General features: G+C 43.9%; 1 protein-coding gene and 1 long non-coding RNA gene across 8 annotated transcripts in view; one reads left to right on the top strand and one right to left on the bottom strand.

Moving 5' to 3' along the window:
• Positions 1–16742, top strand: part of TRIO (trio Rho guanine nucleotide exchange factor) — a 260121-nt gene that overhangs the window by 233288 nt on the left and 10091 nt on the right. For 4 of the 5 annotated variants that reach the window (XM_083747100.1, XM_083747102.1, XM_083747101.1 and 1 more), the window contains exons 42-50: positions 429–518; positions 1784–1876; positions 2542–2592; positions 2981–3058; positions 4729–4920; positions 8524–8701; positions 9841–10613; positions 13404–13651; positions 15233–15371. In XM_083747100.1, coding sequence (XP_083603226.1) covers positions 429–518; positions 1784–1876; positions 2542–2592; positions 2981–3058; positions 4729–4920; positions 8524–8701; positions 9841–10613; positions 13404–13651; positions 15233–15371 — 1842 coding nt within the window. The remainder of the gene's footprint in view (positions 1–428; positions 519–1783; positions 1877–2541; positions 2593–2980; positions 3059–4728; positions 4921–8523; positions 8702–9840; positions 10614–13403; positions 13652–15232; positions 15372–16742) is intronic. The other variant, XR_014566281.1, reaches the window with a different exon arrangement.
• The window catches only part of LOC310848426, a 49423-nt gene continuing 35679 nt past the window's right edge, over positions 2999–16742 (bottom strand). Inside the window, exons 3-5 of one of the 3 annotated variants that reach the window (XR_014566360.1) lie at positions 15131–15276; positions 11461–11584; positions 2999–3133 (exon numbers count right to left, since the gene is read on the bottom strand). This is a non-coding gene — a long non-coding RNA (uncharacterized lncRNA). Of the gene's footprint in view, positions 3134–5352; positions 5799–8707; positions 9082–11460; positions 11585–15130; positions 15277–16742 lie in introns of those variants that run through there. The other 2 variants (XR_014566361.1, XR_014566362.1) reach the window with 2 other exon arrangements.

The following is a 16742-nucleotide window of genomic DNA, read 5'->3' as shown; positions in this document are numbered from 1 at the left end:
GGCTAATTGTGTAAAAGGTGCTCTCCGTCAGTTGCAATTATCGTTGTTGGCTGTGTTCGTGTACGGCAGTCATGGGGAACCTTTCAAGCTCCTGCTGTTGCTGAACTGCAATGGCCATCACCTCTGAGCATTGCCCATGCTTTCTTGGACTGATGGGAAGTGTCGTTCAGCAACATCTGAAGAGCCAGAAGTTCCCCACACCTAGTCTACAGTCTGCTGCACACTTGATTTATCCAAGCACTTGTGAGCATATGCAAGGAAGAGAGTAGGTGAGACAGTATGGGGAATGCAGTATCTTATATGGACCATTATATTCCTGTAGAATATGGTAGCTTTTGTTCTAATGATCTGTGCTGTTCTGGTCCGTGTCAAGTATGCTTTACGTTTTCATGAAATACAACATCCTTGTTCTTTTCCCTCTGCTGCAGGAGAGAAGATTGCACATGTACATAGTTTACTGCCAAAACAAACCAAAGTCTGAGCATATTGTCTCGGAATACATTGATACTTTTTTTGAGGTAAGTGCCAAAGGCAGGGGGTTGGCTGTCTCTTTCTGGACAGAAGAAATATACTCATAATCTTTTCCAAAAATTCTTGTTCTTTGCAGTCTCTGAGACATTATCTCTCTCAGGATCTGTGGCTGAGATCGAAATTAGTTTATTGTTACCAAATGAATAAACTCTCTCCCCCCCCCAGCCCCCAGTTAGCTCTAGGGTTTAATAATTCTGTACATCAAATTCCGCTTCAAGGTGAATTACAGCATGGAATTGGTTTTTTTGTGATTTTACCATACAATACTTGTGAGACATCAGGAAGCCGAGTGACATCGACTCGTTTAACTGGATCTTAAGATGTTGTCATAGCAACCTGAATTCAAATCACTAGCTGCTTTCACATACCAGGCCAAAGACATTCAAATGAGGGGGAAAGTTTCCTAAGCTTGGGTCTCTTGCTGTTTTTGGAAGGTGCTCCCATCATCCCTAGCTAGCAGGACTAGTGGTCAGGGATGATGGGAATTGTAGTTCAAAAACAGCTGGAGACCTACGTTTGGGAAAACACTGGTTTAAACGAAGTGTAATAGAGACTAGTACTTATTCAGATGTGGCTAAATCTCTGTTTACGGTGTTGATTCTGTCAGCTTGAAGGTACAAGCAAGGATAGATGTTGGTGCTTAGATATGTATGAACACATGATGCCTCTGTACTGACTGAGCATCAAGTGTTAATAGAAAACTAGTTTTAGCCCAACAGACAATCCAAGGGAATAGTTTACTTTTGCATCCTTCTTTTGCCAGCCAATCAAAGCCTGGAAAATTCAGTATTCCCAAAGTGAGTCTTTCTTGTCCCAAGCTGGACTGAGGTTGCTGCCACCATCATCCCCCTTTCCTATTAAAGTTTAAGCCCCCAGGTTATTAAAATGTAAGCCCCCCAGGTTTGGCATCCATAGATGGTCTGGCTGTGTGTAACTAAGAATAACTGTCGTCCTTTAACAGGAGGGATGATAGGCCCAGACAGGATAAAGGGGATGAGACTCAACAGATTTCTTTGGGATATGGATAGAATGAAGTCAGGGAAGACGTGAGTCCTACTGAAAAGCAAACTTCTTCTTTTTTAACAGTTCATTTTGCTAAGTAATTTAGAGAGTTAATCTAAGGGAAGCTGTTAGGAATCCTGAAGGGAAATCTGTATTAGAGTGCCTGTCAAAATTAGCTTCCTTGATGATATTTCCTCCCAAAATAGAGAGTTACAGGATCTGCTCTGAACTTTTATTTTACTACTACTAGGACCTGAAGCAACGTTTGGGTCACCGACTTCAGCTCACCGACTTGCTGATAAAACCAGTGCAAAGAATTATGAAATACCAATTGCTACTAAAGGTAAGGCACTTTGAATGCTCTCGGTTGGGAGTTTTATTGCTGTATAGCATTTGGAACACTTAAAAAAAAAAAAAGATTGCTTTGCATCTTATAGATATAGGCAGATATTTCTCAGAAAGTACCCACAAATGTTCTTTGTTTATGTTGGAGCACTGTGCGTCTGCTAAGGTAGTTTACATAAGTATGCCTCAGGAAATAGTAAATTACTAGGGTTAATTCTGACCTGAAAATGTTTCATTTCCTCTGTTTGCCAATTTCAGAGAAAGCAGAGCCCTTTGTGGGGTTTAGCTACTTGTGAATAAAATAATATTTGTTTTGCTTTGTTTGATTTCTTACCTCCCTTATAACATATGGTTACAACCATAAAATATACAACTTAAAGCACTTGCCCATATAAAACAAAAACACAGTAAATATGCAAAACAATTGAAGGACAGTCAGGAAACACACTTTGTTTTTACTGTTTGATTTCTTCGCCTAAGCATTTTATTTCTGATATGCTGTACATCAGGGCTTCCCAGAAGTCCCAAAATGGGATGGTAGATAAATGCACATTTTATTATCATCAGCAGTTTCTGATCATCAGGACTTCCCAATATATATGCATACACATATATAATTTTAATGGAATATGTCAACTCATAGTTCTTTCTTTTTCTTTGCAGGACTTCCTTAAGTACTCCAAAAAAGCTAATCTTGATACAACAGAATTAGAGGTACTTAGAAATACTGTTTTCTTAAATATTTATGCCAGTATCAAGACTGCTGTTGTAGCAGAATTATAGCACTCTTTCTGTTATCTGTCTGCAGTCTGTGGACCTCCTTCACAAAGATTGTTCTGTTTTTGTTTTTCCACATTGGATTTATTCTGGAATTAAAGGTTAAAACAGCAGGTCCATCACTTTGGGAGAATTCATCATGGAGATTACAGGAAGGGGCAGGGTGTTCCCAGAAGCAGTCTCCCAACACATTTTATTATATAGCCTGCCTCTTCGATGTGTGCAATCAATCTTGGTAGTGGCACCTTAGAGAATCTGAAAAGAATAACTAAAAGGCATTGCGCAGTTCACTGTTCTAATCTCTCTCTCTCTCTTGATTCAATAGAGGGCTGTAGAAGTAATGTGTATAGTCCCAAAACGGTGCAACGACATGATGAATGTTGGTCGTTTACAAGGATTTGATGTAAGTCCTTCCTTGGGTTTGGGCATCTTTTCTTCACAAACAGCATCCTCCCATTACAATCTGGTTTCGAGTCACCTGGAAGCATTTTAAGAACAAATGCATGTACTCTTAACATTTGGACTTGTTTCAGCTTCAAAATTACTCCTAAAATCCAATTGAAGTGCCTTTTTTCTTGTTAGAGGTTGAAAACAGACCACAGGGAAGTAGCCTTCTCGCTTGCTTGCCCCTGCTAGGTCCCTGAACTGTAATGCTGGCAGGAGGGCAAAGCATAAGGATAGGAATAGTACAGGGAACCGTGCCCCTGTAGGCTTGCACCCAAACTTAGAACTCATGGCGTCTTGTCCCTGCTCTTTCATCCTCCTAAAGCACCTGGGCTGGATCTACACTGATCTGGAAAATGCTATTAAAAAATGCTATTAAAAAATAGCTCCCAGTGCAATTTCCCATTGGCGACACATCGCTACTCTACAGCTCCCTCTGGTGTTACATTTTTATAACGCATTTTTAACGTTATAACTCACCAGTGTAGATTAGTCCCTGTTCTCATCTGACATATGCATGTTGGATGTCACAGTTGTTGGAACAAGAGCCAGAATATAATGTGCAGAGATAATGCAGTGAGGCCGAATTCACGTGGTTGTTGTGTAATAATGGCTTGGTTGATATACATCAGGTGGAAGTAAGGCATAGCTGTCAACTTTTCCCTTTTCTTGCAAGGAATCCTATTTGGAATAAGGGAATTTCCCTTAAAAAGGGGAGGAAAGTTGACAGCTATGGAGGTAAGGAGCTGCATTCCTGAACCCCACTAAATTGTACATTTGCTAACGGGTGGGGCTGCTTGGTTGTGACATTTTGAGATGTGGCCCAAAGGAAGTGTGCACACAACCCATGATCACGTGGAATGGGAAGAGGCTTCCTGATGACCGAGAGAGAGAGATTGTGTGATTTTCTTTCTATGATCTTAACTGTATTGATCCCACTGTTTCTGCCATTTTGTTGTTGTTTTTAATCAGTCACATGTCCCTTTGGATTCCCAACTTTGGTCTTCTACGGGCTACAGTCCTTCAGGGATAAATTTAGCAGAGCACCGTAAGAATGTAGATATAGTTTGAATTGGAGAGCAGCACTAATTCTCAGTAACATAACCATGTGGAATGTAAAAACGTTGTTAGCCATACTTTCTTTGGTAATATAACTACTTGTTTCAGCTGGAACTGGATCCAGCAATGGGGCAAATTGATCCTGTGCCGCTCAGAGAGGAAGGAATAACAAGTAGGGAGAGCACCCAATTAACTCTAATTGCAAGAACGGTTGAGCATATCTTCCAACAAATTAGAGGTATAGCCTCTCAAATAACCCAATTATCCAAAGAGGTCCACAGTTTATCAGTTCATAACAAGCAGGCATTAACAGAACACCATAGTACCAAAGTGAACTGGCGACAACAAGAGCAGACCCCTAACCTCAACATAGATCGTGCAGAGGCTCTTAAAACAAACTCTTCTTATTTAATCTTCCAACCAAAAAAGATCTGCATGACAATTTGTGGAAGGCCAGATCAAACTCCTAACCGGAAAGGTACCCAGCATTCCAAACGACATTTATCAGACTTGTTTCAGCTGATGGACTAAAAAGGGTTGACTCAACTTGTTCTGGCCTCTCTTTTTTAGGGTAAAATTGTTGCCCAGGGTAAGCTGTTGCTGCAAGATACGTTCATGGTTACAGATCAGGAAACGGGACTCTTGCCGCGTTGCAAAGAAAGACGGGTGTTCCTGTTTGAACAGATTGTTATATTCAGTGAACCACTAGATAAAAAGAAAGGCTTCTCAACGCCAGGATTCTTATTTAAAAACAGTATCAAGGTAAGTCTTCTGCATATGTTTTTTCTTTTAGTTATGCAGTGGGCTTGAGGGTTCAATTCCATTTTGACAACAGTTTCTAATCCAACTGTGCTCATCGTCTGTTTAAAGGGGGGGTGTCCCCTTCCTCTGGGATTAATCTCCTGATTCTGCAAAAAAACACTGGGAAAGGGTTTATTTCAAAGCTTAGTGAAAATATACCAATGATCAGGAGGTGAAAGGCTAGCTGTGGGTTAACCCACAGAGCCTAGGACTTGCCGATCAGAAGGTCGACGGTTCGAATCCCCGCGCCCCTTCCGTTTCTCCTACCGCTTCGCTGAAGGCGCGCTGTGCAGCTTTCCCTCTCCAGCTTTCCCTGCGCAGCACCTCTCCAGCGAAGCAAAGCCAGGAGAGCGAGAGAGATCGGTGCGCACTGATCCCTCTTGCTCTCCTGGCTTCAGCGAAAGCAACGTGAAGCCTCCTGAGCACAGTGGGAGCGCTCCCTCAAGTGCCTCCCTCAGGTGACTGGGTTTTAGGAAATGATTTTCAGAGAAATTAAGTGAATTACAAAGCAGGAATTAACTTCTGTTGCCTACTTTGGCTGCAGCACAAATGCTTATTATAGCCAGAAACTGAAAATACTTAGAGCAAACCAGCCAAAAGGCCTGGAACACAGTCAGGTGTGGTTTCTCTTAATTATGGGGGAAATTGCAAAATGCAGTTGATTAGGAGTCAAAATTTAAAAGACTATTTCTCATGTGTCTGGCAAAGCTTTATAAGTTAATAATATCAAAACTGTTCCAATCAGGTATGCCAGCATTTAGAATGCTGGACCACCCCATAGTAAGTCTGGAAATTGTAGATGGTGTCTTGTGAACGATGTGCCTCTTCTAAGAACCTGTCTAATGACATAAAGAATTTTATTGATTTATGGCAACGTAACATTGCTCAACCCCATACGTCAACTGCAAATGATTGTTGTACTTCCTTTACCTGTTTTCTGTGCTGGTGTGCTTTTCCAAACCCCATTTTATTCATGCACATTCCCACTGTTCATCTTTTAATATCAGATATAAGTCAATATCTATGTTTATATTGAAACTCCATGAAGGTTTACTCCATGAAGCAGTGCGCCCTCCTCCCCTTTGTGTGTCCATAGCACACATATTGTGATCAGGCCCCTTGACCTCCCTGCCTTTTTCAGTATGATTCACTTTTATCTCACCATACTTGGAAGCTGTAAATGTGCGTTTTCCCACCAGGTGGCCTCAACAACTCACTTCGCAAACTGGATGTGAAGATGTTGTATTCTTTATTGGCTCATCTGTTGGAACGACTTCCCGAGTTTGATTTCTGGGTTGTTTGTTCACACTTGAGTCAAGATCCCAAGCTGTACTTGGTCACTCTAAAAACTGCTGCAGAGAGCTCTTTAGTCTGTCAGCAAACTAACCTGGAATGGAATTTTATGAATCCCTCCCTTCCTCCGGGGAGCACAGAGTAGCAATTTATTCTCACCAGTGCCCTGTGACGGATGTTGGGTTGAAAGAAAAATGATTCAAACAAGGTCACCGCAGAGAGCTTCGTGACTGAGTGGGGACTTGTTTCTAGGTTTGCCAAACCCAGCACTCTAGCTATTGCAGCACACTTAATGCAAAACTACTGTGTGTTTCAGCTGAGCTAAGAGGAGCAGGTGCAAGTTGGCAAATGGCTTGCTGTTAAATGTTAACCTGAGATGAAAGTTGGACTGAAAGAGGTTGTTCATAGTTACTAGCAGCATCTTGTATTGTTTTGTAGCTCAGCCTTGCAAAAGAGCCCGCACAAGTTACTGGCCTGTGCAAAAAAATTTTAGTTTGCTAAGAGACTAGTAGCCTGTTATCTCCATGCTGGCCAAAGAGGGAAGTAAGCATGGAAATACAGGCTAGTTTTAAAAGTTGCCTTCTCCCCAAGAGGACTGGTGGACTCCACCGTTTCCTTGCTGATCACGGAAGAGGGAACTATCCCTCTTCTGTAGCCAGCACAGAAACCAAACAAGCTTGAACAGAAGGGATGGCATGACCGCTCCCTCCTTTGCCATCATGCTCACTTAAAGGTAAAGGTAAAGGGACCCCTGACCATTAGGTCCAGTCGTGGCCGACTTTGGGGTTGCGGCGCTCATCTTGCTTTATTGGCCGAGGGAGCTGGCGTACAGCTTCCAGGTCATGTGGCCAGCATGACTAAGCCGCTTCGGGCGAACCAGAGCAGCACACGGAAACACTGTTTACCTTCCCGCCGGAGCGGTATCTATTTATCTACTTGCACATGCTTTCGAACTACTAGGTGGGCAGGAGCAGGGACCAAGCAACGGGAGCTCACCCCGTCGCGGGGATTCGAACCGCCAACCTTCTGATCAGCAAGTCCTAGGCTCTGTGGTTTAACCCACAGCACCACCCACGTCCCTAAAGAGGAGCTGCTCCTACTTTGCTTGGGTAATGACAAATCTGTAGGGACACGTGGAATGCTGAGAATCAGAGGCACTGTCTCATTCGACTGCTCCCTGGTTTAGCACTTTTTCTCATTTCTAGGTGTATTTGAAGCCTTTCAAGCAATTCCCCCTCATCACTAACAAATTGATCAGGTGTCAAAGTGCAAATGGCTTCTTCTGTGCAGGGGCAAGTCAGAAATTCCCTTAGCAAGCAGGGAGGGAAGTTTTTAGAAACTTAAGAGAGGGTGCGTTTTTCCTTCTTTGCTGTCAGGCTGTTTTGAATGATTAACATAACACTGGCTGTCTAGGTAGGCTAGTGAAATTTGCTTGAAGACTTCAAATTAAGACATGACTATTATTATTATTATTATTATTATTATTATTATTATTATTATGTTTACCCCGTCCATCTGGCTGGGTTTCCCCAGCCACTCTGGGCGGCTCCCAACAGAATATTAAAAACATGATAAAACCTCAAACATTAAAAGCTTCCCTAAACAGGACTACCTTCAGAAGTCTTCTAAAAGTCAGATAGTTGTTTATTTCCTTGACATCTGATGGGAAGGCGTTCCACAGGGCGGGCGCCACTACCAAGAAGGCCCTCTGCCTGGTTCCCTGTCACCTCGCTTCTTGCAGTGAGGGAACCGCCAGAAGGCTCTCGGAGGTGGACCTCAGTGTCCGGGCTGAACAATGGAGGTAGAGACGCTCCTTCAGGTATACTAGACCGAAGCCATTTAGGGCTTTCAAGGTCAGCACCAACACTTTGAATTGTGCTGGGAAATGTACTGGGAGCCAATGTAGGTCTTTCTGGACCGGTGTTATATGGTCTCAGTGGCCACTCCCAGTCACCAGTCTAGCTGCCACAGTCTGGATTAGTTGTTTGACGCTTTGTGTGGGCTGGGCTATGGACAACATGGACTAGAAATGAGTATTACATCCCCAGCTCCAGTGCCAGTAGGCTCTGGTGCAACAAGTTCTCCAATTGCTAGTGCCCCTTCTGGTTTTGGCTGTGTATAATTGTGACCAGCTCGCAGAGTGGTCTTTATTGGGAATTCCTCGACATGGGTGCTCCTGCTAGGTTACCGCATGCCATCTGATCAAAAGTAGTAACAAAATGATGAAATTGGCATTTTCTGAAAGCTTTTCCCTTTTTCTCTTTAATGAAGGTGAGTGGCCTGTGCTTGGAGGAAAACATAGACAACGATCCCTGTAAATTTGCACTAACGTCAAGGGCAGGTGATGTTATGGAGACTTTTGTTTTGCATTCCACTAGTCCAGGAGTCCGCCAAATGTGGATCCACGAAATCAACCAAATCTTGGAAAACCAGCGTAATTTTCTAAATGGTAAAGTGGACTTCATTTCTACTTCCTACTAAAGTTTCAGAATTAATCTAATTCTCCAGACGGTTTTCTTTGTCTTGCTATTTTAAAAGTCCCCCTCTATCACGGTTCCATATTTTGAGTTTATTGACGGGGCTAATAATTTTGCTTTCCTTGTGGAAGCTTTTGGTCAGAGGCTTTAGTTCATTCCCAGTAACCTTCCATGCAGAATCACACTGAAGCTAAGTTTTTAAAAGCCAGCCGTAATGGTTTGACATATATCATTTTGCTTACCTTGCTTGTTAATTAATTATATTTGAGAGTGGATGTCCAGCTTCCTTTTTTTAAGAACTTCTGCTAAATATCTTGTCCAGCCCTGACTTCCTCTTTTTAGCACAGATAACCTAAATAATGTCCCACAATTTATTCAGTTTAAAATACCTAGATACCATAGTCTGATTTACAGATACATATTTCAGATAATCCCATTTTTTCCATCCACACAAAATTATTCACATGGTTGTTATAATCCCACTATTTCATATAAATAGATCATCAAAGCAAAAATAACCGATATGCTTTCACTTCGACATTCTTGGACAAATAAGAAGTTGTCCATAGTATGTCCATACTGTAATTCAGCAACTCACACAACGCAATGTTAATTTAATCACAGTTGTTTCATAAATAGTATTGTGTTCCTTTTCAAATACATCAGAATTTTTTGCTGCCATGAATATATTTGCTTTAAAGTTGCTTGGCTTTATCTGGGAATAATGGTGTGAGTAATACCTGCCAAAAAACATGGCGATTGTGCAAAAGAAGATACAGTCAAACCTCGGTTGTCAAACGTAATACATTCCAGAAGCCCATTCGGCTTCCGAAATGTTCGACAACCAAGGCGCAGCTTCCAATTGGTTGCTGGAGCTTCCTGCACTCAAGCAGAAGGTGCGCCAGACTTTAGGCTTCCGAAAAACGTTCGAAAACCAGAGCATTTACTTCTGGGTTTTCAACGTTCGGGAGCCAAAATGTTCCAAAACGGAGGCGTTTGGGAGCCAAGGTTTGACTGTACTGTTATTGGGGCAATTGAATTTGAGACCCTGTTTGACAACTGGCTTTGCATTGCCTTCCATTTTTGTGTGAACCCCTCTCGCTTTTCTCAGCCTTGACATCACCGATCGAGTACCAGAGGAACCACAGTGGTCCTGGTGGCGGCGGCGGCGGCAGCAGCAATAGCAGTGGCCCTAGCACCTGCCCTGGAATCCCCAGCTCCAGCCGTAGCAGGCCTTCCCGGATCCCGCAGCCAGTCCGACACCATTCCCCAGTCCTGGTCTCCTCTGCAGCCTCAGTCCAAGCAGAGGCAGACAAGATGTCAGGTATGTCCATTCACAATTCCTCCCTGCCTCCCCACACCACCACCACCCTAGAGGCTGGCCTTAGCCAGGCAGGCAGGCACCCGGTACCAAATGCTCAGCAGAACGGTCCAGAGAGAGAACCAGAGAAGATACCCAAGATGAAAGCGATGGAGAGCCCCCGGAAGGCGTCGGGAAGCGCTTGCGGCTCGGCAGACGCGGATCAGAGGGAATTCCGCGGGAACTCGGAGGAGATCCGTTCCAGGAGCAGCGTGGGATCGCTGGCGCTGGGGAAACCGAGGCCCGGAGCCGTCTCGCCAATAAACTCTCCTCCCGCAATGACTTTCCCTTCTCCTTTTGGCAAGGAAGCCTTTCCTCCCAGCAGCCCCCTGCAGAAGGGCTCCTTTTGGAGCTCCATCCCAGCATCCCCTGTCAGCCGCCCCGGCTCCTTCACTTTTCCCGGGGACAGTGACTCCCTCCAGCGCCAGGTCCACCGCCACTCTTCACACAGCAAGGACACAGACCGCATGAGCACATGTTCCTCGACCAGCGAGCAGTCAGTACACTCCACCCAGAGTAATGGGGTAAGAGCTGGAGCGCTTCTATCCTGCGAGCTCCTCTAAAAACAAAAAAATCTTCCCATGCTCCTCCTCCCTTCCTGTGCGTTGCCATCATTCTCCGTACTAACTTCTGGCTCTCTGGTGCTGCACCGCTGCTCTGAAATAATAATAATCAGTCGCTCCCAGTCTTTCTATGCAAATCTCAGTAGAAACGTATGTGTGTATACATAAGACATGAACTTGCAGTATGTATACAGACACGAAGAAAGCCTTTCTAACTCTAAATGTGACTTCCACTTCTGCTGGGAGGGGGAAAAAATCTGCTAGTCTGGTTTCTACTAACTTGCTGTTGGCTTCCTCCCCCTCCATCTAACACGAAGGCACAAATTAACATTCTGTGTACAGCTGCCCTGGTGGAGCTCAGTTTGCGCCTCACCTGTGTTTCCATAGGCAGGTTTGCTTAGGGATTCCTCTGCCGTTCGTTCATATACATGCATACAATTCACCCCCCGTGCCACCCCAGCGACACTGAAGAAAATAAGAATCGCCCCGCTGGATCAAAGCAAAGATCCATTCTGTTCCCAACAGTGGCCAGCCAAATGAACCCAAGATACCCACATGGCAGTACATGAATTCAACACTCCACTCCTCTCCCCTGAACTCTCCGACATCCAGTATTCAGAGAACATGGAGGTTCTGTTAGGCTGCGCTTCCTGTGTTTCGGTTGAGCTGAAGCATTCTGTTGACTTGCTGTCTTTTAAAAATCCGACCTGGTCAAGGAATCTTACAGCATCACAAAAATAAATCCTGATAAATACACTTAGTGCACACAAATAGAAGGCTACTGTAATCAAACCTCCAAGCTAAATACCTTCTGTTCTCTAAGAAGCGCTGCGCTGGGGCCACCTGGAGATTTCATTTTTCAGCCCGCTCTGCAAGGAAAGATCAGGTTGTCGGCCAGCAGACCTCGGCTCCTTTTCTTTAAAGCTGCCAATCTGGAAATGCAACATGGCAGTCAAAGGACACCTATTGTTATTTTCAGAATAAACATTCTTCATGGGGGATGCAATAGTTGCATCCTCAAACTCGACGCTGGTCTTAAAACCACACTCTTTTCCCCACCCCCCACCCCAATTTAAGTGTGTGGTACACTTCAGCTCCTTTCACAGCTTCCGCACAACCTCGATCGCACATCACTTGGCCTTCAGAACCTTTCTTGAAAGCATGCACTACTTGGTTGAATTTTTTTTAACAATGTAGACCTCTTCTGATTTCCTCTTTCACTCACTGTATCATAGCTGTAGGGTAAGAAATTCCGCTTTGCATGTTTGTTCTGTTTCTGAGCTCCTGTTATATTTATTTGATTTGGCTTTGGCATACCTCCTTAAATTGTTTTCTTAGCTTAGGGAAATGTCAGCTTGGCAGCCAGCGTAAAAAAAAAGCTTGCTCACTGTAAGGGATGGGGCTGTTCAAGGTAGTATTTCTATGTGTTTTTAATGTGCTGCATGGGGGTGGTGGTGAAAATGCCATTTCTCCATATGGAGAAAATGTGCTGCAGAGGCAAATAGCTTCATACTAGGAAGTAGCTGTCTTGGGTTCGAGAGTATATCTATGCATCAGGCAAATTGCCAGAAGTGGCTTAAATTTAAAGCAAAGCAAATCTTTTAAGAGGACTCAGCAGTTATTTGAAGGGAGATTGCCTTAATTTAAAAAAAAAATGCTTCTTAGACTCTTACACATAGGGGAAATAATAATTGTCTCTCCACCACCCATTTACTAAAGGTGGATACTGTTCATTTCACCAGCAAACAGGAACATTTGAAATAGGAATCTCACCATTAAGGGAAACACCACCTTCCCCTTTAGGCTTAGCAGTATATTTCTTCCCCAATTAACTTTCCTTTTCCAGATACTGTATTGGGATAAAGGAACAACATACTTCCCTGTATCAGTGGCTGAAAACATCTTGTCCCCAAGTCATTTTTGCAGAATCTGGGGATTTGTTAAATTACTGCCAATCTCCAATTTCAGCCAAATAAAAAAAATTAGGTTTTTTTTTTAATAGTTCAGGCATCTGGTGTTCTTGAGCCCAGAATGGGTACTATCCAGTGCTTTCTGGACAGAATGAATTTAGCAGCACTGGGATGGGCAGGGCATGCAGCTTACGAACTCTAGAAAAGGCAGTGTAAGGTGACTTAGTGAGCCATTTCTGATAAAATGATCCCACTAAACCATAGCTTATCACACCAGAAGGTAGTGTCAGTCCCACACCACTTGTTACTCACCAGCTTTAACGTGGCTATTTTAAATTGCAATTCCCTGTTGAATCTGAAATGGGGAACTGAGATTTAATGTTGGTTTACTAACCAGTATTTAAGCTCCTGATGAGTAAACAGGCTGGTGCTTGTTTGTTTAATGGAAGGTTTACAGAGATTTTCTTAAGTCCAAACATGCATCCTTTCCTGTCTTTAAGAAAGGAGGCTAAATGATTAGTGCATGAACATAAAAACCATAGGTTCACACTTAATGATGGGGATATTAAGAACATAAGCCCTACTGGTCAGTTTAATTTACTTGCTCTGTTTATTAGATAACAGCTCTTTGGGGTCTATCTAGATTTCTGAAAAATCTCAGTACTCATATGGTTCGTGTAAAGGGTGTAAAGGTTTTATTTTAATACAAGCTTATTGAAATGACTATTGCGCTAATGTCATGGAAGAGAGGCATTCTCTCCCGCTTCTCCCCGGTATTTTTGTAAACTGTCTCCTTTTTCCTCCTTGTTTTCCTCTCTCTACCTGATTGGTTCACCAACAGAGTGAAAGTAGCAGCAGTAGCAATATCTCCACCATGCTGGTGACACACGATTATACGGCAGTGAAGGAGGATGAGATTAATGTCTACCAAGGAGAAGTCGTGCAAATTCTAGCCAGCAACCAACAGAACATGTTTTTGGTGTTCCGAGCCGCCACTGACCAGTGCCCCGCAGCCGAGGGCTGGATCCCCGGCTATGTCTTGGGGCATACCAGTGCAGTCACCATTGAGAACCCCGATGGAACAATGAAGTAAGTGTCTCGGGTGCTCCTTTTAAGGTTGACATTTTTGGTAAGATTGTTAGTTTGCTATGCACCCCAGAGGAGTAGCTGTGTTGGTCTGTTGCAGCAGGAAAACAGGCACGTGATAGATCTGGCTGGCTGCCATGGACTGGTTGGACACAAAGGCATGCTGGGAGGAACCAGCTGAGGAACCTCCAAGGGAAGGAGGCTCAGAGCCTGGAGATTGGTGGTAGGACAACAGTGAGAAGACTGGGAAGATGAGATGTTCTGTGTCCAGGGCAGCTGTTTATCAGCTCCATCTGGTACACAGGCTGAGACCCTACCTGCCCGCGGACTGTCTCGCCAGAGTGCTGCATTCTCTGGTTATCTCTCACTTGGACTACCGCAATGAGCTCTATGTGGGGCTACCTTTGAAGGTGACCCGGAAACTACAACTAATGCAGAATGCGGCAGCTAGACTAGTGACTGGGAGCGGCCGCCAAGACCATATAACACCGGTCTTGAAAGACCTACACTGGCTCCCAGTACGTTTCCGAGCACAATTCAAAGTGTTGGTGCTGACCTTTAAAGCCCTAAATGGCCTCGGTCCAGTATACCTGAAAGAGCGTCTCCACCGCCATCGTTCTGCCCGGACACTGAGGTCCAGTGCCGAGGGCCTTCTGGCGGTTCGCTCGCTGCGAGAAGCCAAGTTACAGGGAACCAGGCAGAGGGCCTTCTCAGTAGTGGCGCCCGCCCTGTGGAACGCCCTCCCACCAGAGGTCAAAGAGAAAAATAACTACCAAACTTTTAGAAGACATCTAAAGGCAGCCCTGTTTAGGGAAGCTTTTAATGGTTAATAGGTTATTGTATTTTAGTGTTTTGTTGGAAGCCGTCAAGAGTGGCTGGGGGGACCCAGCCAGATGGGCGGGGTACAAATAAATGATGATGATGATGATGTTAAAAGCTGAAGAGGTAACATGGCTTAGTGAGCAGGGAGAGTTTGTGGCAGAAAGAAGTACAGAAGCAAGGAAGAGGAAAGCCAGGAGGCAGAGATGGGTCAGGCCTGTGAAGAGTCAAAGGTTCCCCCCCCCTTTTTTTTTCTTTTTCTTTTGTGGAAAGTTAAGTCTGAGGCCTAGTTTTCACTGAGGTGAAGAATCTGGAGTGGTTGAAGCTAGACGCAGATGGGAGCTTACATAACAGAGTGCTTTCTCATGCAAAAATAAATCGATCTTTTCACAAAGAAAACTTACATGTGAAAGAGGAAGCTGAGCTCGAATTCTTCCCCCGATATATAGTTTTCTATGGGAGAAAACTTTTTTGTATGGATGGGAAAAAATAACTGAGCCCTGCAGTCCAAAAGGGTGCAGCCTAGACACAGGTTTACAAATGCAGCAAGAACTAGGCTCAAACTAGTTGTTCCTGTAAAAATGATGACAGAATTCATACTCTTTGGGTCAAGGCCACCAGAAGAACCATGTCATTTCATCGATCATTTGTTCATATACTCACTGTTTGGTGGATTATCCGTCAGATGTTCCTACTTCTGCATGTTCGAATGTTTTCCAAGGCAAGGGTCCAGTTAATCACAATGCTGTTGTGTTCTGGCTTCAGGAAGTCGTCATCTTGGCACACAGCACTCCGTCTAAGGAAGAAATCTGAGAAAAAAGATAAAGACAGCAAAAGGGAAGGCAAGCTGGAAAATGGTTACCGTAAATCTCGAGATGGACTTGCCAATAAGGTTTCCGTGAAGGTAACCTTTCTTCCTCGTGTTCTTAGTTGTTCTTAGCCTATACAGTACAACAAGTATCTCACTTTAACAATACTTTTTTTACTTGAAATACATTGCACCAGTTTTCTTTTCTACCTTTTGTTACTAGAGATATGAAGTGCTAAAGACCTGTTTTCATGTCGTGTTTTAGGGCAACTGTATATAATTCAGATTTGAGTATCCCTGGTCAGGCTAACCTACATACTGGAGAGTAAATCCCATTAAACTCAGTCTTATTAGGATTGCTCTGTAAATGTGATACCATTTAAAGAGGGGGGGGGGGAATAGCAGCTAGCAGGGTTCCTGCAGAAATATGGTGGGTTGCACCTTCTGTATTTCAAAATCTGTCATTAACATGCAACTAGAGCCGTGGTTGAAAACTTCACGTGGGGATAGGTAGTAGGAGTGAAGGTTTAAGATTGGAACTGGGGTCAGGAGAAGGAACTCTCTGATGTAGGTATTCTCAGGTAAAGGGTGAAAGCCTGGGTTGACTATAGCAGTGTATTTTTTTATGTTGGGAGGGAAGAATGTGGGGAACGCTTTCATGAGGAAAAAAAGATGGCTGGACTCAGGAAAGGAGTAGGGGCAACAGCTTTTAAGAAAACCGTTAACAACCAATAAAAGTTTTGTAGCCTAAACAAGAACAGTAGACACCTTGTAGTAGCTACGTTTATGCATTGCTAAGGACCTTGTGTCGGAAAATCATAGGGGTACATTGTCTTATGGTTGAATTGAGCAGCTTGCCAGGCGAAACAATCCCCCCCACCCCCGGCTCATGTGCTGTTCTGGGGTTTCTCCTGCCCCCCATCCAATTTCAAGGGACACGGTGACAAGGGAGGGAGAATCCCCGTTGTGTAAGCCAGAGTCATCTTTGCACAAGGTTTCGACCGATGGGGCTCGTTCAGTGCATTCTGCACACTGACTGGCTGCCCGCTTTTAACAACAAACCCCTTCCTTCCTTATGGAACAGCAAAATGCACAAAGAGACTGCAGATGGTACAGATAAAGCTCAGTCAGCTTTGTTCAGGGAGTTATATTGCAGAGAAGATTACTCACTTTCATTTTTTCTGGAGTGCATGAGTCAACTTTCAGAACACACAGGTTGAGCTCACAGGAAGCAACCGTTTGCTCAGAGATCAACAAATACTCTTGACCTGTTAGCAGTTTTAAGGCAGAAGTGCACATGCCCTATGTTGGCCAAACCGCCTTTAACATCATTCCGCAATTCAGAAGTTAAAAGAAGCATCTTTTCTGAGTCCTAATTAATCCTTTCAGAAGCAGTAGTAACAACCATGAGTTAGGATATTAGATTATGTAAGAAGAGATAAGTCATCTCTTTCCAGCAGAATTTTG

This window comes from Podarcis gaigeae, assembly GCF_964106915.1.
Source record: "Podarcis gaigeae genome assembly, chromosome: 7".
NCBI classification, from domain to species: domain Eukaryota; kingdom Metazoa; phylum Chordata; class Lepidosauria; order Squamata; family Lacertidae; genus Podarcis; species Podarcis gaigeae.
The sequence above is the reverse complement of the archived record's forward strand: the minus strand, read 5'-3'. Positions and strand labels throughout refer to the sequence as shown.